The sequence below is a fragment of the Amphibalanus amphitrite genome, unplaced genomic scaffold (genome assembly GCF_019059575.1).
Source record: "Amphibalanus amphitrite isolate SeventyFive unplaced genomic scaffold, NRLGWU_Aamphi_draft 001990F_arrow, whole genome shotgun sequence".
Taxonomy (NCBI): domain Eukaryota; kingdom Metazoa; phylum Arthropoda; class Thecostraca; order Balanomorpha; family Balanidae; genus Amphibalanus; species Amphibalanus amphitrite.
This window is the reverse complement of record NW_024883483.1, coordinates 26,281-52,688: the sequence shown is the minus strand read 5'-3', so window position 1 is coordinate 52,688 and position 26,408 is coordinate 26,281. Positions and strand designations below refer to the sequence as shown.

The 26,408-nt window shown below is 48.5% G+C and overlaps 1 protein-coding gene across 8 annotated transcripts; it reads right to left on the bottom strand.

Moving 5' to 3' along the window:
* Window positions 1-869: 869 nt before the first annotated feature.
* On the bottom strand, window positions 870-25,256 carry LOC122376034 (proclotting enzyme-like). Of its 8 annotated transcripts, none has more exons than XM_043355691.1 (12): window positions 25,121-25,256; window positions 17,417-17,515; window positions 13,485-13,775; window positions 10,893-11,108; window positions 9,333-9,779; window positions 8,913-9,107; window positions 6,502-6,650; window positions 5,970-6,088; window positions 4,983-5,091; window positions 4,337-4,493; window positions 2,858-3,027; window positions 870-1,731 (listed from the first exon to the last, which is right to left on the bottom strand). In XM_043355691.1, exons 1-12 carry the CDS (start codon window positions 25,185-25,187, stop codon window positions 1,576-1,578), a joined length of 2,175 nt encoding a protein of 724 aa, XP_043211626.1. In that variant the 5' UTR covers window positions 25,188-25,256; the 3' UTR covers window positions 870-1,575. The 8 variants fall into 8 exon arrangements, with proteins under 8 accessions (XP_043211626.1, XP_043211629.1, XP_043211627.1 ...); XM_043355694.1 differs by having other exon boundaries at window positions 9,333-9,554; window positions 25,121-25,255; XM_043355692.1 differs by having other exon boundaries at window positions 17,486-17,515; window positions 25,121-25,249.
* Between the last annotated feature and the right edge of the window lie 1,152 nt (window positions 25,257-26,408).

Below are 26,408 nucleotides of genomic sequence, written 5' to 3'. Positions count from 1 at the left end.
CATGTTTGAACGTTTGAAACCACGAAAAGCTTGCAAACACGCGGCTAGTGCGAGCCGACATACGCGAAATCGCGATTCCGGCCAAACATGGTCTCGGAAAAGAGGTCACAGGTCAAAGGTCATTTGGGTCAGGGTCATGAAATTTTCAGGGTAGGTGTAAAATTGATCAATGCGAGGGTACTGAAAGTTTCGTCGCGATCGGCCGCTTTTTACGCGAGTTATTCGCGAAAAACCATGGGGGGGGTCCATCCGACCCCCCCCCCCTACACATGCGAGGGTTCAGATTGTACATATTGAGATTTACAGTTTGACAATCAATATATCCTGTAACTATGGCAAAGGAAGTCCCATCAAGATGAGTGGTGAGAGAGTGGTGAGAGCGGTGGAGCTTACACAAACTTACATATGATGGTCTTACTTTTTTGTCGTGTTATGATATATGGCAAGAGTACTCCAGTGCACATCTGGTCCAGATGATAGACAAGTAGGGTGCCGTGCAAAAGTCAGTTGCCGACCCAGTTTGCACGTGCGCGCGTGCAGAGTGCCACTCCATGTACCTGGCCGTTCCCACAGCTCAAGAATGGCTAGGCCGATTGTGCTTAAAAGAATCGATACAATGGCGCATTTTATGTTTCAATCAATATGTTTACAATTCGTATATGATTAGATGCACCATAAAGTTAATGTTCAAGGTTTATGCAGGCAGTGTGTGTAATCTCTACCAGCTGATTAGGAATACATGGTTATTCGCAGTCATCTACTGTGTGATGTGTCTGTAAGGGATGGATGCGGTGATCGTTCTGCTTTGTCATGAAAACAGTAACCACAACTCGTTTACTCTGAGCCGTTAAGTGACGTTACACAAATAGCACACTGTAAAAATGTTTATTATGGTGCGGAATCGAAGTGAAGTATCTGGATCGATGCTACCAATATCACGATAGGACTCCGGTTCTGATTTCAGGCCTCCGTCCAATGTGAACAGTGAGCCTCTGTAACAACCCCGAGTGAGGCATTACACAGCGGGTAGTGCAGGTGCCCTTCTCAGGCAAATGCTTATTGTCATGCTGTCCAAGCGATAAAACACATTGCTAATACAAGCGCCGAATATACAATGGCGACAACGCATTCACTTTGAGAGCTGGGATGAATGCGTTGTTTTATGTTATCAACAATGTTGTTCTTTTGTCCTAAAACCCGTCATAAATTAGCCAGAGCAATGCTTAGCTGGAGCGATATATAATTACACAAGATGATAAGAAATACACCCACTAATTGAAAACAATGAGCTGCAGCAGTCCATCATACAGAGATGCACATCTTTCTTGGCCGTTTTTCGCCAAAAGCATGTTGCGGTAAATGCCTAAAATGCACTACAAAAAACTGCACAGTCTTCCTCAACTTTCTTTTGCCTCACCAGTTATGTCCGAGGGCATCATCATCAGACACCACACTAGAAGAGTACGTGCTGTGAGCATCAGCATCACATTTCAACGCCGCCAACCGCACTTAGAGCACCTCAACGCGTCCACAGAACACGTCTTCAACAAGAGTTACCACGACCGGGACTCCGCCTTAGAACTTGTTCTGCTGAATCCAGTCCAAGTAGGCACTGACGCGAGTGTATACTCCCGGGAATCCGGGGGTTCCACATCCGACTCCGGCAGAGACAACTCCGGCCAGCTCGTACCGACCTCCCTGTTCGAGCACCATCGGGCCGCCAGAGTCGCCCTGGGGGTGCGGGATATAGAGTCATACAGAGTCGCCCTGGGGGCACGGGATATAGAGTCATACAGAGTCGCCCTGGGGGTGCGGGGTATAGAGTCACACCGGAGGTACGAGTCATATTTTCATACACAGCCGAACTAGGGTTAGGAAACCTGGAGTATACGGCTGTCAGAGACACCCTGAGGGTACAGCTGAGTAGCATCTCACCAGTCACCACCAGCTTTGCACTGATGATAAAAGTATGTCTCAAGCACGGAGTATGTAACACAGATCGTCCAGGGGTTCGGAATACGGAGCCATACCGCTTTCAGAGTTGCTCTGAGCCCGAGGGTGCAAATGTCAACTGAAATTCGATAAGAATCGCCATACATCAAACACCGCTACGCCACAGTCAGTGCTGCCTAAGGCGCAGTTACAATACACAGCTACAAAGACTTCCGGGCAGACGACAGTAAAATCTAGTGGGAGTGGCAGCACCGGACCACTGTTGAGAGAGGAACTACTAGTGCAGAGTTCTGCCGTCAGAGGGCAGCCCTGGACAGCGCGAATTCGCCCGGCTGGGGCCTGGGCCCAGTTCATATAGAGCCTCTTTGCTGCTGAGGGCCACTTTTTGGAAAGGGGGACCCAACAGATAGGTTCGTATAGCCACCCTTACACACCGGCACCAATGTTACCAAAAGTGTCCCTTTGAAAAGTGGCACTTTGGAAAAGTGACACTTGCCGACTGGCTTTTCTATATGAACTGGACCCTGGTACTCATCGATCGGAATGGCGCATCAGTTCAACTATGGCATATTCTGTTACGCTTTTTGCCTACACTGTTTACTTTATTCATTTAAGGAGTTGATTTCTGTTAGTGTACATTCCATCTTGATTTGTCGGGCGAATAATAACGAACAAATGAGAAATAACGAACGAGCGACATTACGAATAAATGAATGAGCGAATGAGATAGCGAATATTTGCATACATAGACTTAAATAATAAAAAACTTCGGTGATTAAATCGCTTTATTTCATATTGACTTTCCCTCACATAAGCTTCTACCCGTCGAGGTATGGTCCCTTATCGTTCCACCATGCTAAGTATGAAGTAACCGTTTTAACAAGCTAACCCACCCCAGTCTCACCTGGCAGGCGTCCTTTCCTCCGGCCTTCTCTGCTGCGCACAGTTTGGTGTCTCCGAACCCTCCCGGGAACTGGCGAGGGAAGCTGGGGGCGCTCTCGTACTTGGACTGACAGTCCCGGATGCCCACCACAGGCAGACGTACTTCCTGGAGCACGTTACTGGCCTCGCCACCTGGCGCAAGGGCACGGAAGTGCGTCAAATGTCACCCATGGAGCATACGCAGAGGATAGATTCTGAAACTAGTTGATATAGAGACTTGGGACACATTGATGATAGTGGTGATAGCTCGGTGCGATTGTTTTCGTAGTTATACCATTAATCAGTAACATTTATATAAAAATGTTAAATTTTGGCAAGGCAGATTAAATGTGGCTGAATACAATATAGACGGATAAAAGGCCACCAACGTCACTAGCTAACCCTACGAGCCAATCATGCGGAAACATCGAAAAGTTACGTTGATTACGAGCGAGCGAGCGCAGCGAGCGAAGTGAGTCTTTACAATATAACGGAAAAATCTCAGTATGAGCGGCCCGGCCCGGCCCGGCCTGTAACGCTTTTGAGAGGCTTATATCTCAGCAACCGCTGGACCGATTGGCCTGCGGTCTTTTTTGCTGGGTAGCCCCATCCCTTCTACCCCGTAATTGACTACTTTTGATACATCTCAGTGACCGTCGTGGCACGTGCCACGTGAAAAGTCAAGGGTGTTCAAGCTGTTTTGCAAAAGTAGTGATTTTGAGAGGCTCATATCTCAGCAGCCGCTTGGGCGATTGACTTGCGGTAACTTTTATATGGTAGCTGCATCCTTTCTACCAAAAATAGGATACTCTCGATGCATGTGGGTCACCCCCAGTGCACGTGCAAAATACAACAATAAGAGGTGCCAAATTTGTTCCCATTTCAGTAACTCGGTAATTACTGGGGCGATTTCGCTGAAACTTGGCATACAGGTAGGCACCCACCAGGCAATGCATTCCCATGTGTTGCGGTTAGGGTGCTACTGCACGTGCGCACGTGCAGGGGGCGTTTCCAGATCTCGAGAACGGCTGGGCCGATTGCGCTCAAATTTGGTACACGGTTGGGGACCGGTTAGTAGGGTGCCGTGCAAAAGTCATTTTGGACCCCGTTTGCACGTGCGCACGTGCAGAATGCCGCTTCCAGATCTCAGGAACGGCTGGGCCGATTGCGTTCAAATTTGGCACACCGCTAGCGACCGGTTAGAAGGGTGCTTTGCACAAGCCCGTTGGAAGTACCCTCTCGCCCTTCCGCACGTGCAGGGCTCACTATCTCGCTCGCTCGTTCTTCGCCCAAAAGGCGTTTTACTGGTAATGAAATTGAACAGGAAAGAAAGAGCTTGCAGATTCTTCAGATAGTTAGAACGGCGCATAAAGCACAGTGGGCGATTATATCACAGGTCACATACAAAAACCGAGGGACAGGGTTACACACAGGTAAGGCCATATCCATCCAAACCACCTACCGAATTCCGTGTAGCCCCAGCCGGCCACGTCGATCTGCGAGCCGGAGTAGTCGCCACGATTGCGGTTCGTCGGAAGGCAGATGGGCTTGATGAGGTCGTCGAAAGGCACCGGGGCGGCCAGCTTTACCAGCGAGATGTCATCGTGGAGGACCGGGAACTGCCAGCATGACGTTAGAGAGACGTTAGATTGACGTCAGAGAAGTCAGATGGGACGTAATTTCATGGAATGTGAGTTTTCTTAGATGTACGTGTACAACAAAGCACTCAAATACAAACAATGAATGAAAAGGTCAGGTTGAATTAACTCGGAGACATTAAACGGTTTTACGCCCGTTTGACGTTAGGTTATGCCTGTTACACCCTTTCATCGCTTTATATGATTTCCTTACAATAAACTAAAACTTCAAGCTAACATCTGAATATCGGTATGACTGATCACTATTTCCTTTCCATGTATATAGCATGAACAACGATACCCCGAACAGCAGCTATCTCAAGTGCACGTCTGTAGCCACCCCAGCCGTCCCGAGCTCCCTTCTCGGCTGCCATTTCTGTTAATTCATATGCAGCCGCGCTGCGAACAGGTTTTTAAGTGCGAGCGTCATCCGCCGAGGCCCCGGTCGCTGCCTGGACGATGGTAGCTGACCTTGAAGTTGGGATGGTTGGTGACTCGCTCCACCGCGAAGTCCCGGGGGTTGGCACCATCGTTATCGTCATTGGTGTCGTATTCACCGAGACGCACCACCAGCTTGTTCCTGTCGGGGGAGGGAGAGACACGGGGTACCAGTGGTCAGTGTTTGCTACATGGTGGTCCGCGATCTGGGTGAATGGGTCTTAGCTGGTCAATGGTCGATGTGGAGAGGTAGTTAATTCGTGGTCAGAAGTTTTCTTATCGGATGGCCGGTGGAAAGAATACACGTCAGCAGCAGATTTACACCCATATGGACCATTAGTTTATTCAGAATTCTTCCTAATTTCATGACAATGGCTGTCAATAATTTGCTTAACAGTGTCGTGCCAATTTCATAGCTTTGTGAGTTCGTCTTTGTTGCTCAATGGTCCATTTTTAGGTGACGTTAATGAGTAATGAGTGATGGGTGGTAAGCATGTTTATCCATGGTCGGGTGGCTAGTGGAAAATGTTTATACATTAGCAACTGTTGGGCAATAAGTTTTTGCTTCCTTATTTCGTAACGCTTGGTCAATACTTGGCGTAATGTCGTGGCAATACCATTGCTTGGAAAATCGCAACAACTGGTTGATGATAAAGCTCAAGACTTTAATCTAGGACTGTTCTCTGTAGGTATGACTGTTGAATAGTTTGTACCGGATGTGAGTGGACAATTGTTAGATATCAGCGGCCAGCGGTCAGATGTCAGAGATTACTGGTCAGAGAGGGGTCAGTCTGCCAACTCTCAACTCTCCGCACGTCACTCAGGTAACTACGCAACAAGCCATAATCGCTAATGTGGTATGACGGGATCTGACGTCGCACTGGGCCGGCCTTTTCCAGTAAAGCACCGCCAAATACCGGCGGTCACTGGCTAGCTGCCTCGGCGGAGCGGCGGCGGTGGGCGGCGGTGGCGGGCGGCGGTGGGCGGCGGGCGGCGGACGGCCGTGGGAGATATACTCACTGGTCGAAGGAGCGTGGTCGCAGACAGTGAGCGGCGGTCAGCACATACTGGTGGTCGATCAGTGCTCCACCACAGAACCAGAACGGTTTACCGTTGTCCTGACGGGTGCCGAACAGGGCCTGCGGGCATGGAAAGTAGAAGAGCGGTCAGACTTGTAAACAGACGAGCAGAACGACAGAAGTATAACACCGGATGCACCAATACGATAGCAAAAAAAAAAAAGCTGAAAATAAACCACCCGATGGCGTTGGATTGCATGACGCCCGATGCAAGTGGTATGTATTTACGCCGAGTAATAAACAATATGGACCACGAAGCGTAAAATTCGTCGTGGTCACATACCGGCCTACTATATCTACCTAAACTATTCCACTTCGCATGATAGCGATAATAGTTAACAATATTCCAAATGAGGATATGAAAACATTAAATGTAACCATGTCTAAATACATCCCGCATATACCATATGATCTCTAATTCACCAAATCCTCCCCCAAAACCCCACCAACCGATTCCCAGCCGCGCGACTCACAATCCACGGCCATTTGCCGATCTCGGCGTCCTTGCCTCCGACGATGAACGGCACGAACGGGCCGGGGGACTGGGGCGAGCGGCGCCGGCGCTGCTGGCGGGACCGCTGCCACGCCGGTGGGATGGTGATGGGCGTAGGGATGCCGCACTCTGAGGGTCAGAAGCGGGTAGTTAGACGCTGCCACGCCGGTGGGATGGTGATGGGCGTCGGGATGCCGCACTCTGGGGGTCAGAAGCGGGTAGTTAGACGCTGCTACGCCGATAGGATGAAAACAGGTGTAGTGTAGTACATATAGATGCCGCATTCTGTCGGACAGACGTGGGTGTGAGGTTTAAGCGGGTCGTGGTGAGGGCTCAGATAGCGACCATTGCAAGTTGTGCGAGTCTGTGAAGACACTAGGCAATGGAGAGTGGAGAGTCGGAGACCCTATAAAGGAATCTGCCTTTGGGCCGGGGCTTCGGGCTTAGCGGAAAGGCATTCGGTACATTCGATAAAGAGGATTACCTAGCGAGAATGATGATGATTCATCATTTACATGTGGAGATGGTTATTTAAGTAAAATAGCAAAATATATTCGATGAAAAACAGTAACAGTTCAAGCAAATCACACCACACATTGGCACGATGCTATGACAAGTCCAAGCCAGGCAATCTGTATCCACTTTACGGAGAAGATAGAACGATGGACTACCTCACACACTCCATAGTACTCACACGACATTTCTGTGAAAGGTGCATAATTAACCCTCGCCCATGTAGGGGGGGGGGGGTTGGTGCAACCTCCCCCCCCCCCCGAGGTTTTTCTTAGCTACACGCCGAACCGTTTAAGATAGCCTGCTCAGCTTTTCAGTACCCTATGGGGCATCCTTTGCGCAACTTTTGTGGTATTTTTTTGTCAAGGTCATGTCAGGTCACGGAGTTATGACGTCATAAAGGGAACAACCTCCGGCCAGATTTACGCTAACTTGGAGATTGCTTCACATTGGTATAAATGCCGACTGACCTGACACACTGATGGATTGTTTTAGAATCATAACTGGCTGATTTGACATTGGCACAATGTCCGTTGACCTTTTCAAGGTTACTAAAGGTCAAGGTCAGGTCAGTGACCTCAGTTGACCTGTAATGACTTCTTGCACTTGTATGCCTTTTCGGGGTATTTTGATGCCCTGAATTCGAATTTGCTATCCATTTCAGGCATCGTCGGTTGTTTCTTGTACTTCATTTTGGGTCAGGGTCAGGTCAGTGACGTCACACACCTGACGTGACTCAATGCACAAGTGACCTTGCAGACTTCCGATGCTCCCAACGCATCATTTTTAGAGTTATGACATCGAAATACACACCAAACGATAGAGAATTGATCAAGGATCACGATAGTGAAGGTTTCAAGTCGATATCTCTTACCGTTTTGCCGTAATCGGCGCGGAAATCTGAAAAGTTAGATTTTCCGAAAATTTGACCTTTGACCGGTCATAAGTAGGTCAAATGTTGACCTAGGACCAAAAAAATATACCACCAATCGCGAGATCTCGTTGAGGGCAATCCGTTGGTCTTTTCCGCTAAGCTCTACGACGCTCCGTTTTCAAACGCCAGGGGGGGTCGCACCAACCCCCCCCCCCCTGCATGGGCGAAGGTGGCAAAACACCGTTTACGGGCGAGGGTTAAACGCTGCTTATTTGTAGCATACAATGAGAAAAGTAAGCAAGGATCACAACGTAATGGTAGAAGACGAAAGCACTCACTATTTGTATATACACGCCCCTTTTAGGGGCAAAAGCATGCATGTTGGTACCACAAAAAGCGAAGGCACAGCTAGGCTTGGCATCGGCTTCGCAATGCGAACTTTTTGAGCCACTTACCAACTGGGATAGAGCGAGCTATCTGAAATGAAACGTTCTAAATAATCACAACCTATATTTAGGTACCAATGAACGCAAAAAGACAACCCACGAGGCGGCCTACGTATTTGAAAGAGGTGTGGTACCGCACAATTTCCCACGACATTATGAAAATACCAGCTAAAGTTTCCCTTTACAGCTTCTTTGAATATACATGATTGATAATTGGTACAAGATTACTTAAGGATTGCTTTTAGTAATGATCATTAAGCAATAAATGGTTCATTTCGCAGGAAATTAACATTTTCCCACTTCTTCTTCGGCGATGACTCACGTCATTCGACGCTGTTTCTGTGAATTTTCCCTTGGTTGCAATTTGCAAGTGATGTGATCGAACCATGACCTTGCCCGTACATTGCAAGCGTAGTCTAGGTCTAGGAATGATACAATTTACCTCTGATATAACCAGCCACGGCAGAAAACCCCGCAATGTGCTGCAATAGATCCCTACTATACTTTGTCTTGCAATGAGACAGCGCTCCGATTTAGACAATGAAACTCCCGGGTTACCTTTCAGCTGTGGCGGAGGCGGCCTCGTCGTTGGCTTTGGCGTGGTGGGCCTCGTTGTTGGCCTAGTTGTAGGCCTGGTGGTAGGCCTGGTGGTCGGTCTAGTTGTAGGCCTGGTGGTGGGCCTAGTCGTAGGCCTTGTAGTAGGCTGGGGCGTCGTCTCCGGCGCCTTGGTGACCGGGGGTTGGGTGGACGAGCCTGCGAATGTCAGACAGCTCCCTCACCGAACGCTCCGAAAGCGTCGCCAGACCTCCTATTGAATACCGCCACCAGCATTAGAAGATAGACTATACGGAGAACGCCACCACCAAACCAGCCACCACGACTAATGCAATCAAGATGCCGCATTCCCCTTAACCGAAATCCCCTGGACGATTTTGAGACGGCGGAGTGTTTCCTTCCAGACACTCCGTGGAGTTTTACCTGCGGGATTGCCTCCTCCGCCTCCGGGATTGATTCCGCCGCCTCCGGGATTGATGGTTCCTCCGTTGTCCGGATTGGTCACTTCGCCTCCAGGAACGAATCCTCCATTATCTGGATTGGTTTGTCCGCCTCCTGGGTTGATCCCTCCGTTATCCGGAGTTGTTCCTCCGCCTCCCGGGCTGATTCCGCCGTTATCTGGGCTGCTTCCGCCTCCGCCGTTTCCTGGATAGAAACCACCACCGCTTCCTTGATGAAAACCACCACCTCCCTGGTGGAATCCACCACCTCCCTGGTGGAATCCACCACCTCCATGGTGGAAACCACCACCTCCCTGGTGGAATCCGCCACCTCCTGGTCTGAAACCTCCACCTCCTGGCCTGAAACCGCCACCAGGCCTGTGCGGTCTGCCACCTGGTCTGTGTGGTCTGCCGCTACCAGGTCGACCCCCTGAAATAACGTCGTTATAGAGATAAAGGAAGCAGAAGTCAGCGTTGTGCATGTTGTGTTCAGGCCATGCAGTGCAGTTGATAAAAGCGATACAAACAGGCAAATGTGCGTGTAAAGAGCTAAGAAATGGACATTGGACATCAGTGCTGGCTTCTGTTTTTATAAGCGGAATAATTCATCTTTGGAGCCAAAGCAAGCATAAACTTGAAACGGTCGCACCTTTAAATTCAAAAGCATAATAAACAGCAAGTTAATAGTAATTCGTCTTAGCCCTTTGCCATTCTAGATTCAGACAAAATAATTTAAAACCCATAGGCATTGCACGGACAGCGTGATATAGCAGGGTTCAAAGCCCCGCTGCCTTCATGAACAATATTAAGGTGCAAGCAAAGCGAAAGGCACGCTATAATGCCTCGCTTTGGAAATTTAATATCATTAAAGTGAAGGAATGTAAGCATGCTCCGGAACTGTGCAGACCATGCAGTGTCGTATAGGTACATGCACGATTGCCCAAGCTCATGTTCAAAGGCACAATACATATTTGACTTCGATTTAAACGCTCCAACTCCGCTTACTTAGAAAAGACAATCAGATTTGCAATCCATCTATATAGCGATTAGCGCTGGAAAAAAAAAATAACTATAGAAATGATTGTTATCAAATTAATGAAACAGTTGGGTGGTGACCTTGCCAATATCGATAAAAACTTTTTAGTTGCACTGCGTCATGACAAAAACGTAACATTCGTGTGGAAGTGATTTTACACAGCAAACATTTCCGCTGCCAGTTGTATCAACTGAGTTCAAAATAACGCTGGCTGTGGATTTTTTTAGCCTGAATGCCACCCATGAGATACCCGAACAACGCGAAAAAATAGCGCTGATGCGAGCAAAATAGTTTAATATGACTTATAACTTTACAAAATAACTGGTCTGCAATAGCCGCATTTGATCCTTGTAGTTCAATGGCGGCAATCATCAATGCTCAGAAGCATTTAGAACGTGAAGAGCCAAATACCTAATCAAAAGCTATTTTAGAAAACTCCGAAAAGATATGGTGATTATTACAAACATATTTGATCCTGCAGGCCCTCCATTTCATTATCCCGCCTACCTTGGTTGCGTCGCGGGCAGCAGATCTTTGGCCGTCGCCGGCGGCCTCCCCCGCGCCCGGGGCACTCTGTCACAAACTGGGTCATGGCCAGACGGTCTCCGGCACAGCGGTGCTGCTTCTTGCAGACGCCGCGCAGGCCGTCATCGGTGGTGCACAGCTGCCGGTTCCTGTTACCCTCCTCCAGGTCCTCGGGGTCCAGGGTGTCCAGGTCACCGCCTGACCAGGCAGGTCGAGCGGAGGTCAGAAAGGCGATGGGGGGGGGGAACAGATAGAGCAGCTTGCCTTGGAAGACCGAGGACCGTGTGTTTCTTCACACAGATTTATGGTGGCTCCCATGTGTACGGTAATCACACCACATTGAACGTCTACTTTGGGTTTTCAACTTTGCAGGTCAGGCCACCGAACATCAATACAAAGGAAACAATAAAAAAAAACACTGAAGGACATCGAAACCTTTAATTTCATTTGAACGTAGCTCCACAAAGTACCGATACAGAAATTCACCACAAAACATTTCACGCAAAACAAGTATAATAGCCACAGGGGTCCCTGCTTGGGTCATTCAAAGACGTTTGTCAAAGTGCATTTTTCTCACTTTGATACTACAAAAGTCAAAAAATTACTCATCACTATTGTACTTTGTTTCTTTCTAAGACCACCAAGACCGATGCAAACAATCAATTCATAGCTGTTTCCCCCTTTGAAAATAGGGAGTATTTAATTCGCCATCGAACGCACATTTCGGGTATTGCATGGTGACGGGCGTTTCTGCACATGTACAAAACGGAGCCGTTTTGTTTCTGTTTAGGACAGAACTTGGCGATGAGAGTTATCACTAACTTTTGATTAAAAGAATAAAGATGTTAGCAAGTCATATGGTTTAAAATGCCTCCTTATGTAAACCATGGATCCTGATAAGTATCAGGTAAGTTAACCCGCGCACCGACGGGGGGGGGCGGATATCCGCCCCCCCCCCCCCTGAGGTTTTTCGCGAATAGCGGGAAAACCGCGGCGCGTAGCGCCGCGAAATTTGGTATGACTATAACCTTATCAATTTTACACATGGTGTGCAAGTTTGAACCTCCTACCTTTTAAGGTCAGGTCACCAGGTCACTTTGAATGACCCAACCTCAAGTCACTTTTTTGCAACTTTGTCACCGTGCCAGAGCTACAGTAGATGTCGGAGGCCTTTGAAAGTCGCAGGATATTATTAGGTCATTAGCAGCTACAATTTGTATATCTCGGAATTTTGATATCGGTGACCTAAGGTCAGGTCAATTTCGCGACCTCCCCATTATAAGTCAATGGGGGAAAAATCAACTCCCTGTTTTTACCACTAAAACGGGTCGGAATGGCCCCATATACCATACATGACTTCATATACGATCAACCTTCACTACCTTGAGGTCTGTTTTGCTGTTGGGCAGCTGCGAGGTCATGTGACGTCATCAAAGGTCACCAAAGGTTTTTGGCCAATAACTCCGTACAGGAACAAGATACAGACGCGTGGATGGTCTCATTGTGTTCAGCTCGTCAAGACGCATCGAATGATATACATGATGACCTCAAGGTCACGTGACCTGAGGTCAACCTTTGACCTTGACCTTTCGAGGTCAACATATATATCATTCGATGCGGATTGACGAGAGGATCACGATGATGCTCTTAGTTTGTTCCTATCTTGACTAATTCGAAAGTTATTCGAGAAAAACTCTCTCCATATCTAGCGCCGCCATTTTGACTTTTTCGACCCCTGTGACGTCATCTTTGACCTGACCTGAAAATGACCTTTGTAAAAATTGTAGATCTTGGCCGTGCGTATCCGATGCCGTTTACCGCTTGTCGCTATCTTGCTTTGTTCTCGAGATCTCAGGGGGGGGGGGCGGTCATCCGCCCCCCCCCCCCGTCGGTGCGAAGTTGGCGCAGACCCCCGTCGGTGCGCGGGTTAAAAAGGTTTATTGATGCTTATGATGTGCCGTTTCCATCTAAAGTGGTTGCCATTGTTGTGGAGTTACGGGCAGATTGGACAAAATCCAACAATGGCAATCATTCCAATATCGATATTGATATGGGCGAATAAGTTTCCATGCAGTGACCAAGTTCTGTATCGATTCTTTGTGGAGCCATGCCAAAAAAAAAAAACTAACATCGCATGTTACTGGAAATGGAATGACCCAACTTCAAAAGTGTTTGTCTGTTTGTATGCTACTCGCTATGAGTAACAAACGAGAATGATCAACATAACTCATAATATAAGAACATGGGATGAATGATCAAGCTAAAACTCTGCAGAAGGCCTTTAAGAAAGCATAGCAGGATGTGCTAATGGCACGCTCATCGCACTACGAGGCTACCTGAAAGAGAGCTAGACTGAAAAACAAACTACGTAGGACAGGCGGGCTGATCTATGAATACAGTAAACGGAAAACAGTCCCTAGGGACGCATGCTGGTGTGGGTGACGTACGCCTGAAATAATGCATTAATTGGGGTGTCTTGGATTTTAATCGACCTAACGCCTTCCCTTCTGTGTAAATTCTGATTATTTCGTTTGTCGAGTGTCGAGCCTCCTTTTGGTTGGCGCTATTAGTTACCTTGGTTGCCCTGGTTTCCTTGGTTGCCCTGGTTGCCCTGGTTGCCCTGGCCGGGTCGGAGGCCGAACACGCTGCCCAGCAGGGCTCCCGCCTGCTGATGGACCTGCTGACCGTCGATGACGAAGCCGCCATTGGGTCGCTGCTGCACGGCTCCGCCCAGGGCCTGGCCGAACTGGTTCAGCAGCTGTCCGAACGGGTTACCGCCCTGCTGCTGCTGCTGCTGCTGCTGTTGCTGTTGCTGCTGCTGCTGCTGCTCCTGTCGTCGGTTCGGCTGCTGGAAGAACTGGCTTCCTGTAGGAGTGGAGGGATACAGGAGTTGTGGCGGTGTTCTGGACTTGTCACTGGAATGTGGTGGGTAACTGACAACTGTGCTGACATGTTTTGAGGTACGTGATCGAAGAAACTACATATACATCGGTTGTGTAAGAAGCCGTTAGCATATCTTGCTTGTGATCTCTGAGGCTCACATTATGATGTTGTGTGTGCTTTTCCTAACTAAGCATGGTGTAGTTTTATGGAGCTGACGGTTAGCTAAAGCAATATTTACATCGACAATTATATTGCAAACATTGCGAAGAACTTTTCCGATATATTTAGTAAATTTCTAGGTAATTATGTATGTCATTACGGCAATGAGCTGCTCGGTATGGTCAATCATACCATAGAAAAGACTTGAAGGGAAAATTTGACATTGGTAAGAATCTTTTTTTTTCGAAGTTCACAGCAGCCCGCATCGTAATTTTATTTTGAGGGTAACTTGCGCTACTAGAATGCAATCATCGTCATCTGTGAAGAAACCCTTTTCACTTTTCAGGATATCGCAAGAGTAAGGCTATTGCAATGCGAATTCCTCGCGTTTCCCTTATGGTCTATGGACAACATTCAAATCAAACGGATATGGGGGCAAACTGAGCTTTTTCTATGTCAAAGAAAGCATAATTACGCATAACAACGGTAGAGCTCAGAGCTTAATCGGCAAACTCTTTCATACACTGGATCCGTTGACTACACCCATTGAGCAAATTGTGCACGATATTCGGTCGCAACTGCGCGTTGCAGTCCGTGTGAACGGGTGACGAAATCGGGAGCGATTTGGCGACGCCCTCACCCCTGTCCCGACTGTTCCACATTGCCATTGTTAGCGGGAGGTTCAGGGTCAGCGGCAGGGCTGCGGTCACCTGCGTGCACCCTTTGTTAATTGTCACTGTCACGGCATGGTTGGTCACCGTTCAGTGTTTAGAGCATGCATGATGTTCGTTGCTGGGGTTTGGCGATGTGTTGTGATGTGATGTGTTAAGCTATGGCGCTAACGATTTGAGCAGTGACACTGTTAACTATTAAATTCAGGTGTTTGCAGGCGTTTAAATGTGCGTCAGTTTCTTATTTTACGTTGCTAAGTTGTCCATTTTGTTGCGTGATCAGTAGTTGTAATGAAATAAATGACGATTGAATCCCAGTGCCGTTTCCGGCACTGCGGATCAAATCAATTGAACTTCCACATGATTTAAGCTAACTACAGGGTGACACAAAAAAGCGGTCATCACCAAAATTCGAATAACTTCGGAAGTTTTATTCAGATCATCACCAAACTTCGGCCACTTTAGGTCACACCTATGTAGCAGACATCCACCAAGTTTCAAGTCTTCACTACGAATACTTTTAGTACAGTGTGTGTTTTACGGACGCTCCACAGTGTGCTCCAGGTGAGCGCCCCGGCGCTGCAGGGCGTAGGCACACCTGCATCCGGCGGGCAAAGTTGCCGATAACCCGATAAGAATAACGTTTCAGGGGTAGCACACCCCCTGAGCACTGTCTCCAGAGGCCATTGCACTCTTTAAAGTGCACAGCCATCGGGTTATCGACAACTTTGCCCGCCGAATGCAAGCGTGCCTACGCCCTGCAGCGCCGTGGCGCTCACCTGGAGCACATTGTGGAGCGTCAGTAAAACACACACTGTACTAAAAGTGTTCGTAGTGAAGACTTGAAACTTGGTGGATGTATGCTACATAGGTGTGACCTTAAATGGCCGAAGTTTGGTGATGATCTGAATAAAACTTCCGAAGTTATTCGAAATTTGGTGATGACCGTTTTTTTTTGTGTCACCCTGTACAAAGCCCATTTTCTCTAACCACCTGCAGCTGCATGCAGAGCCAAACGGTACACATCCCTGCACCTTTTTCCACAGAGGGGGACTGTGACTTGCTAGATTATCATACAGGCTAACTACAGAAGAACAACGCACCCAAATGTCATGCAAGTGGAACTTTGCTAAGATATAAATTCAGTAAAAATACTGCAACACAGCAACACTAATCCTATGCGTTGAAGTTACAACATAAATGCTTACTTCGGAAAAGGAATGAAATAAGCCACACTCAATTTCAGAAAGTCATAGATAGTTGATTATCCATGGCATAATTTAAGAAATATAGTACCTTATGATTTGGGTCACATAGAAACATATTGCTTGGAATGTAATCAAGGAAATACGTATGAAACATAATTATTCACATCCAATGTACAAAGCAAATGACAAACGGGCTCGAAAGCCATCAGTTAATTGTTGCATCGTCTCTGCTTCTTTAGCAAGAACCCCATGAAAGTAGAGCACTTCATGGGCCGGATAAATCCGTTATCCACGGATAAATCCGCGGACCGGATAGGATTGGATTCTAAATTCGTTAAAAAAGAACGGATATGGGCGGGCCGGATTTGGGAATTGAAGGTTGAACCCGGATCAAAACGGATCAAAATTTTAACATTCAGGATGATAGCTAGTTTACCAATGTGGTGATTTTCATGTGGTGTTAGGTTTATAAGCATGGTTGGAACCATGATGGTCTGTGAGATGTATGGCTGTCTGGTCCCTTAGATTGAATTTGTTAGTCCAGTTTTGGGTGAAACCAGTTATTGGTGAAACGGATTATTAAGGATATTTTTTGGAAGTTTGGCTGCAATACGGGCCATGGGTGGGCCGGATTCTGATATTCAAAGAAAGGCGGATAATGGGCGGATCTGGATATGACTTGCCGGATATGGGCCGGGCCGGATCCTAAAAAGCCTATCCGTGAAGTGCTCTACATGAAAGCACTTACTTTATAGAAAGAGATGTGAAATGTCGTAAAATTGCAAATGGTTGAATTACGCAGTGAACTCAGCACATATAAACTGACCCAAACGGGGACTCCTTTTTGTGAAGGTTTAAAACAAAATCCGTGTATATTTTTGTGATTAACTTGTTTGTGTTAGCTCAATGAAAGAATTTACTGTTAAAACCATGACACTTCTTTATATGCGTGTCAAAACTTATCTTTTTAGCTGTTCCATGAAAGTCTACATCCCTTCCCTACTCATACCGCACAGGCACAAGCATGCAATCAAAAACCGTATGGAGCATGCTTAGTGCTTACTGCGATACTACAACAAAGCTGGACAGTAGACAATACTGCAGCGCATACTCTGATCCAGCAGGCACACCACAACTGTTCTACATAACCACTACAGATCACTACAGGGGATCCACACACAAACAAGGCCACCGGGAAGATTCAAACATGCTGTCGTAGATAACAGGTCCGGCGGACAAGACAGGAAACATGAGTCAGACGGCACTGCCCACCAATGTCGACACAGCCGCTACGATTATAATCCTTCCTCTTGTTCATGGTTTTAGCTCACTTCTAACAAGACGTTCGTGAAATATGTATCATAGGTCAAAACTAAGCAATGTGTCGGTGAGAAGAGATTTTTCACAGCCAACTGTGATCAAATACGGTTCATAAACTTCATATCATAATCTCTAAACTCGTCCAATAAACAGTTAATATCAGCAGCCAACTGTGACTAAATGTTTACATTTTACCGTCGTGAACTGAGGTATTGGATTACGATCGTACCGACTGTGCACGTAAGCTCCCAGCTGCCACAATTACCAAAGCCACCGAACACTGGATGGGGCCGTCCATGAGGGTGAGGGCGATGGCCGCGAAACGGCGGTCTACCTTGTTGCAGCAAGTGCCCGAAGTTGAAACCTGAAACAAGAGAAATGCGTTAGATACGACAGTTGGAGAAATAGTTCTAGAAGCATAAGTGTGTCCACTGTTCGGTGGGAGAGGAGATTAATTACGGAGCGAGCGAAGCGAGCGGAGTCTTACGTAGAATAACGGAAATTTCTGAGTATGAGCGGCCGGCCGGCCGGCCGGCCGTGCGGACGCTTTTGCGAGGCTTATATCTCAGCAACCACTTGACCGATTTACATGCGGTAATTTTTGTAGGGTAGCTTCATTCCTTCTACCAAGTATTGGACTATTCCCGATGCATGTGGGTGACCCCTTATGCACGTGCCACGTGCAAAACGAAGAGGTGTCACTTTTGTAATTGTTGCAATATCTCGGTAACTACTTGGCCGATTGCGCTGAAAGTTGGCATGCAGGTAGGCACCCACTAGGCACTGCATATCCATGTGCCAGAGTTGGGGTGCCGCTGCACGTGCGCACGTGCAGGGGTCGTTTCCAGATCTCGAGAACGGCTCGACCGATTGCGCTCAAATTTTGTACACAGTTAGGGACCGGTTAGTAGGGTGCCGTGCACAAGTCAGTTGGGACCCATTTTGCACGTGCGCACGTGCAGGGTGCCGCTTCCAGATCTCGAGAACGGCTGGGCGATTGTGCCCAAATTTGGCACATCGCTAGAGACCGGTTAGTAGGGTGCCGTGCACAAGTCAGTTGGAGGTACCCCCTCGCAATTTCGCACGTGCAAGGCCCACCCTCTCGCTCGCTCCGTTAGTCGCCCCAAAAGGCGTTATACTGGTTACGGAGCGAGCCAAGCGAGCGGAGTCTTTCCGATTAACGGAAATTTCTGAGTATGGGCGGCCGGCCGGCCGTGCGGACGCTTTTGCGAGGCTTATATCTCAGCAACCACTTGATCGATTTACATGCGGTAAATTTTGTAGGGTAGCTTCATTCCTTCTACCAAGTATTGGACTATTCCTGATGCATGTGGGTGACCCCTTATGCACGTGCCACGTGCAAAACGAAGAGGTGTCAGTTTTGTAATTGTTGCAATATCTCGGTAACTACTTGGCCGATTGCGCTGAAAGTTGGCATATAGGTAGGCACCTACTAGGCACTGCATATCCATGTGCCAGAGTTGGGGTGCTGCTGCACGTGCGCACGTGCAGGGGTCGTTTCCAGATCTCGAGAACGGCTCGACCGATTGCGCTCAAATTTGGTACACAGTTAGGGACCGGTTAGTAGGGTGCCGTGCACAAGTCAGTTGGGACCCATTTTGCGCGTGCGCACGTGCAGGGTGCCGCTTCCAGATCTCGAGAACGGCTGGGCCGATTGTGCCCAAATTTGGCACATCGCTAGAGACCGGTTAGTAGGGTGCCGTGCACAAGTCAGTTGGAGGTACCCCCTCGCAATTTCGCACGTGCAAGTCCCACCCTCTCGCTCGCTCCGTTAGTCGCCCCGAAAGGCGTTATACTGGTGATAAGCATTTATAGAACAAAATATCAACACGGATCCAAAAGGATCCATTTATCAATCAGCGACTATCCGGAAATATTGTTATTCAATCTCGTCATTATGAGATGCGTCGAAAACGAGACAAACACTCGTCATTTTTCTCTGCTCCATGCATTTTAGCTTATTATTCGTATAGGCTACACGTCATAAAAGGCCGGCGCATTCTGCCGTCTACGTGTATGTTTGACTCCTGACATTATGGCGCTCGGCCATACGTATAATTCTCCTCGAAGAACCGATATAACCGGTTAGCCTCAGGGCCATCGGGAACTTGGCACCGCCTCGGGCACCTACCGTCAACAAACTAATGAGCCGACGGGCACCACATCGAACGGAAATACCCGCAATATATGACGTCACTGGGAAGGAAAACGAGCCACGCCGCCGTCCATTCCTCCTGCCTCGGCGTTTAGTATTCCGTCCTGCACATATGCTATTCAAATTCTGATGCGAGACGGGAAAATGTATGCAGGATCTGTCCTCAATAAGGTGACCTTCTACGACCGAGCGTCCGTCTGCACTGCAGTCGCGGATCAGAGCCAGTGTCTTTGCCGGTTGCAGGGTGCTGGATTCACGACGACTGACGACCTTAACCCGTATAGCACTGCAAGAGTTCCGTGCATTGCAAGGGTGGCGGATGAGATAGAGAGCGGTCCCACGATTGAGTCATTCGTAATTAACTTGACATTTTATTTGAGTTGCGTTACATGGCTGCAAAACATAACAGCCATTCATACAAATGTTTGACGAACTTACATAATATAAGACAGTGTTCTGCCATCGCAGTCTGCACCACACTGACGAGTACGCAACTGTTATGTCCATTGTAACCAGACAAATGGCTCCTCTCCCACGACGTGATCGATGATCAGGGGTCCCGTCAATTAATCACTCTTCAATACTGCCTGAGGTCACTGAACCTTCGGGCACGGCCTACAAGCGTACATTCCGCATCACTGAGTGGGAAAACCCGACGATGGGCCCGGGGCAGACGGCTAGCGACAAAACAAATCAGCGAGATGATCAACGACTGTGACAGCGCCACAGCCCATCCATCGCTGTAAGGGGCCTTGGCTGTAAGATAAAATTGCCCTTCCGGTTGGAAGCCTCTATCGTATGACACGTGATCCCATTTCAATCTTTGCCTTCAGTTTGCAGGGTTATGATCCAGCAGTTGCCAAGTCAGATACCCCGATAAAAACATGTAGACATGACAACTAGCAGTGCATCAGCATCTTCCCAAACACTGCTCGGAGACCTATATACCGTGAGCCGTGAGGCGTGATATTCCACCCCCAGCTTCGACGTCATATACAGCAGATTCTTTTCGCTCTCTCTGCGGTAAGAAAGTTTGTAAGCCACGCTACCCGATACTCACTTTTTTTAACTTCTGCTAGGCCTTCTTGGCTACCTGTTTAGCTCGATCGGGTATCCGTTCCTCTAAGGCGAGTTTCTGCCATACGTCACAAAGCCGAAGATAGTCCGCAGGACCGGTTTTCGGCTGTCGGCTCGGGTCATCCAGTCGGTACGGCACCGCAGTCACCCCGCCGGACGGTCACCCTTAAAGACACATAGCTGGAGACGGCAGAGGCGATCGAGTGAAAATACAGTCGCTGTGTTGAAAGCATCGGAACATCATAGAAACAGCATGGGAACGTCACGATCTAAGATCCATCCGACATCCATTTAGGACAGGATAAAGTAAAGGTCACCGTTGTCCAGCCAGCTTTTTTCATAATGGGAAAGTTACAAGAGAGCGAGAGACAAGAGTATTTTAAGGATGGGATAACGGGAATATCACGACACGATGGGACTTGGGAGGACATCGGGAAGACCACAGAAAGTTGTGTTCAAGAGAAGTTGTTGACCCAGCACCTCGCAATAATCGTTTAACACGGACATAGCCGGGTTTTCATTCCATATGAACCGGTATGAGCCTTTTCGGCAATTTTTGCTGTTGCTGCCGTCACGGGTTGTCCTATCCCACCTCGAGTGTGCTCGATCTGCCACCTGGCGGTCGCTGGCGGAAGCACGCGCTGTTTACGTGATGAGGTATCTTCTCTCCTTCAGTAGCGGGTGCAGCGCGGAAAGCCCGCCGCCGGAGGGCCCCCGGAGTCAGTCGGGCATGACGACCCTCGACTGAGTCCGGCCTCAGACACGGACCGCTGCCGTGGTAGGAACGCCCACAGGAGGGATCATGGCGCCGCCCCACCAGCCACGGGTTGAATGGATCCACAATAGGAGGGATCACAGTGAGCGGAACGGCGAGGGATCATGGCGAAGCCCGACCAGTCGCCAGCTGATTGATAGTTGTCCGTCCGGTCAAAGAAGGAGCGGGCACAGTGACCCCAGCGCTTACAGAAAGGATCATGACCGCACCGGTAACGAGCTAATTGGTTATCACCCGAACGGTCACATGAAGACTGACAGTTATCAGCCGATGATCAAAGAACACACAGAAAAATATTAACACCGTTAGCGGTGTAATTGCACAGTACATATCTGAGCACTTGAGGAAAGTTAATTTAGTCCCTTCCCCGCTTAAATTACTCGCGCTTCTAAATGAACACCAGGAAGAAGGTAATAGAACACTGTTAGGAGGGTTGGGTGTTTTGCTACATGTAGTAAAACACCCAACCCTCCTAACAGTGTTCTATTACCTTCTTCCTGGTGTTCATTTAGAAGCGCGAGTAATTTAAGCGGGGAAGGGACTAAATTAACTTTCCTCAAGTGCTCAGATATGTACTGTGCAATTACACCGCTAACGGTGTCAATATTTTTCTGTGTGAAGGGTTGACAAACGTCGGAGCGGTCACATGAGGATCGACCACCGTGGCCTGATTCTGAATAGCCTCAACTAACTCACAACCCACAAGTGATGCAATAGGACCGATGGTCACCCGGAGAAGACAATGATGGATTACGATGGTTGTTGTCCGGACAATCAAAGAATGGCCGACGGTGCTTGTCTGTTTGCAGTCGGTCACAAGAGGATCCACGACAGGTCTCTCGAAGCGTTTCAGGTAGACCAAGCTGATGTCTTTACAGCTTTTGCTCTTGACAGGCGAACTCTAAAGCATTGTTCTCCTGTCTATCTCGTGCGCTTTACTCATTTAATTGAATCTAGTAAATATTACTTATCGGACACACTAATCAGCTTATAAAGGATGGTAAGCCAGCCTGACAAACCGATTAGAATAGGATCTTCGCATAATCCCTGGAGCGCTGCCGTTTAACTTCCGTTCCAGCCTGCCGGGCGCAGTTTCGCAACAAACAGTGCACGGATACTGCGGGGAGGGGAAGGGGCACGTGAGCCAGGGCGACCTTGCTGCACGGGAGCAGTTGATGCGTGGTTCCAGCCCGTGGAGGGGACCGTCACAGCCAGGTGAAGACCTTGAAGAGAAGTGTATTACGTGACACGCACCGGGCTCAGTGCTTCTTCCAAACTATCACAGACTGCGGTAAAACGCGTCGAAATGTAAAGGATTTCTGGGGTTAAAGAGTGACTGATCCTCGCTGATTTTAACAACAGTACGACACTAATGCCAACTCAACCACTCTTGCAAAGTGGATGACAATATGCGCGGTAAATTACCACGAACCAAGCATAAATATAACGCGATTCACCGTAGCCATAGTGGCATCACCGCCTTCAATTCAACCATTCCAGGAAGCCGCTAGCTGGTCAGATCAGTGTGAAGGTTAGCCACCCAACGAGTGGGGTTTCCCGTCCACCCCGCTCTCTCCCGCTCCCTTCCTCTCTCCACCGTCGACCGGTGTTCCGCTCCAGTGTGGCGTTGAGGTCACCAGGTGATGAGCCCGTGCTGGCGGTACCGGTGATGGGAAGTGTCACGCACCGTGAAATAGGTGCGATTATCGGGCAGCATCGGCACTACCGCGTGCTGTGTGAGAGCTGTGAAAGCCTTGCGGTATTTCGCACTCAAATTTGCTTTCAGATTTGTCAAGTAAAGCTAGAGAAGGCATAATTTCCGTGTAGAACATGACAACTGACAGGCAAGCAAAAGTAAAAAAAGATATTTCAAATTGCCTGTGAAATATCTTATATGAAGTGACACCGACGAATAAAGCTTTCCTAAAACGAGTATATTCTACATGATTAATCCCAAAGAATTAAAGCCTATTTCATCGGAAGCTGACCACACGAGAGCGCATTGCACGGCGCCTGAAGCCCCGCTGGCCGACCAATGCACCGGTCTCACGAGCAGCCAGAAGACCAACCGGCCAGTCGGCATGGACCGGTCAAACGCGGGACGACAGAGCTGCGTCCGCGTTCCAGTCACTCACGGTAAACCCTGTTCGGAAAGCCCAGCACACCTGCTCATGCTGCGTCCGACAGACCCGGGCGATTCTCATGATCCACTTGGGGAATACACGGCCCGGTCGGGACCGACCCCGCGCCGTGCGCCGCGGAGTCTGCAGCAAGCCTCCCCTTCCAGCAGCGGTATTACTGGACAGTGGACACCGGTGCCAGGCCAAGGCTGCAGCCGAGCGGACAGCGCAGCCAGCATGGGAACCGACCTGAGCCCCGTCCCGGATCATAGCCGTCCGGTGGTTTTGTCGGCGCTTCTTTGTGTCGGTCGCACGCTTCCGGCCTCGGCAAAGCAGTTAGCGCATCACTAGACGCAGTAAAACGCGCTTTCCAGACAATTGGGTCGTCAGGGGTGATTCAACCGTGAATAATCAATCACATTTCTGGTTCGACAAGGATGATACGGCGTCATCATTCAGACAGAGCTGGTCGTGCCTGGGATTTTATTCACGCGGTTTCTTGGTAGGCAGATGAGCGCCAGCGTCAAGGTCGCCATCCAAAGATCAAGACGTAGCTGGATTTTAATGAAACACCGGAAGAGGATGACGCCACCCATTGTGACGTCATATCGTGTATCATCCCGAAGAAAATACAGGCGATTGATGATTGTTATTTGATATGGATTTGGGGAGGACCAAGGTTCACAAAGACCCAAGGCAAGAAGGCATCAACCGAACACAGGATTGAACGTCAGACCGTAAAATAATCGACCTCAGCGCCTTACCAGGATGGGAAAATCCTCCTAGGAGGACTATACTCACTCAGATATGTAAATCTATGGATAAGTGTGATGGCGCAGATACTGTCATATGTACAGTACATAGCTGTTAATGGGTGGAATTTCCGTTGTCGTGAGTCGATATTTGCCTTAAAAAGAGCTGGATCGAGGCAGCTATTCACGTCAAAATTCAAATGATGGTGACCGTCAACTTCCAGGATGGATATGATAGAAGTATTTACTTCTGCGACTAGAGCACTGCTTAGGCACAGGCTCCCTTAGTCAAACGGACATCGTGTCAACGAAAAAATACAGTTCATTCAGCCAAGGTGAGGCGCTAAAATTAAAATTAATGCTAAAATAAAGCCTACGTTCGCTATTCAGAGGAAACGAAATGTAAGTATAGATGCCAGATGTTATGTAACATGGAACTTCGCACTTCGCATATCGTCAATTCGCTCTCAGGTGTGACCCGAGCCCCTGGCTAGGTCATCGCCTCCAGAAGACATGATTTCATATTGCAGACTTCAATAACGATCGACCTCAAAGCTCATTAGCCTATGAAACGCAATTGTAGCTTATTTTTGCATGAATAATGATCGTTTTGAAGCGACTTACACATAAACCCAAGCTAAGTTGGGGTATTTTCAGCTTGGCCACCTCAGACTGCAAGATGCTCGCACGAAACTTTCCCTGCGCTTGTATAAGCATGTGCCATAGCCGATAGGCTCGTTCCCGATTAGGTAATAGTCACTCTAGTGGACCTTAGACATTACTTCCTTATTGATGTAGACAATATTCAATGTTCATTCTATTTTATCACTGCAAACAAGCAGTATAGTGCCCAATGCCCACTGACCAGCCCAGGGGCCACAAGCTTCCATCTCGTCTCAGGACCTACTGCGTTTTACTCACTACGAGTGCAAATCCATAAACACCTCTGGAAGTAGGACGCAGCTATGCCCTTTGAACCAAAACATTCCACGGTTGACTTGACCCCCTCGCGTGAAGCCACCCCAATCGCGGGCAGCCTGCTGTCACCCTGCGTCCATTTTTCACTCACCTTGTGGCCCTCCATCACAGATACTGAGCGAGACGAGCAGCAGCCCTAGGGCAGCCAGGCACCTCATCGTGGCGGCACTGCGGACGGCGGCCCCGGCTGCTGGACTGGCCGCGCGCACAACCCAGGGCCACAGCCGGGTCTGGACCGGCCGGCATCAGCCGCGGAGCGTCCGCCAATAACGGAACGCCGCCCGAGGCCCGCAGACGAGGCAGGTGCAACGGTGGGAGGCGCCGGCAAGAGGTGCGGGTATTTTTTGTGGGTGTTCCTGTCACGATAGTATGAAGTCATCGGCTTCTAACCAATTCTAAGGTCTCAGGTCAACCGGCGACATCTGATGTTAGGTCGGGTGCCTAAGGTAGGGCTCGGTTTTTAGTGAAGACATTCGTCAAAAATGTTCACAGAGCCTCGATTTTGAGTTTCTCACGAACAAGCGAGTCGAATTATGTATTTTTTGCTTGGCAAAGGTCAAGTAAGGGTGTTGACCTCAGGTCAAGGTCAGGTCACAGCTCATGGGGCTGGGAGGCTAGGCTGGTCGAGTGAGGTTATATCGCACACCATTCGATTTGGAAGATCTTCCTGAGTCTGTTGGTGGCCATTCCGGCTCGCTAGCTCAATTTGATCGAAAGTGGCCCGGGCAAAAATCAAAATGACCTCAGCGGCGGCACACTGAAGGCCGGCAGCCCGAAAAAGCGCTAGAAATTCCCCCAAACTGACTGTCCGCAATATGAACAAAATAGGTATCATTTAATCCCAAATTGATCGAAGGATACGATTCTGATGCCAGTTTTGCCCTAAGGTCAAAATTGAGGTCGTCAGTTGTCACCAAACAAGAGAAAATTTAGACTCTCTAGTGGCCACCACATTTACCGATTTTAATGATGTTCTTTAGTGGTAAATTTATTAGTTGACCAATCGTCGTTTTGAACGAAATTTCCTGTCAGACTAGTTCAGGGCACTGTTGCTCACTGTGCTAACATCATTCTTACATATTGCATCGCTTGTCTGCAAGATAAGCTAGCTTTTTGCAAGCAGCTGCAAGACGCAATTAAATATCATATCTAATTTTTTAATTAGACTTTTATAAAAACGTGACTTCGAGCGGCTAAAAATGAACATGTTATACTAACCTCTGATAACTCATCTTTCGTTCGATATAGGTGCTTTGCTGCTTTTCCCTGCTACTTTTCGAGATATGCGCCAGTAAACCACATGATGTAGGGGCAATTGTCACCTCGCCGCTCTACTGAAGGCCCGGCGCTCTCTAAAGCGCTGGAAGTTGTGAAAAACA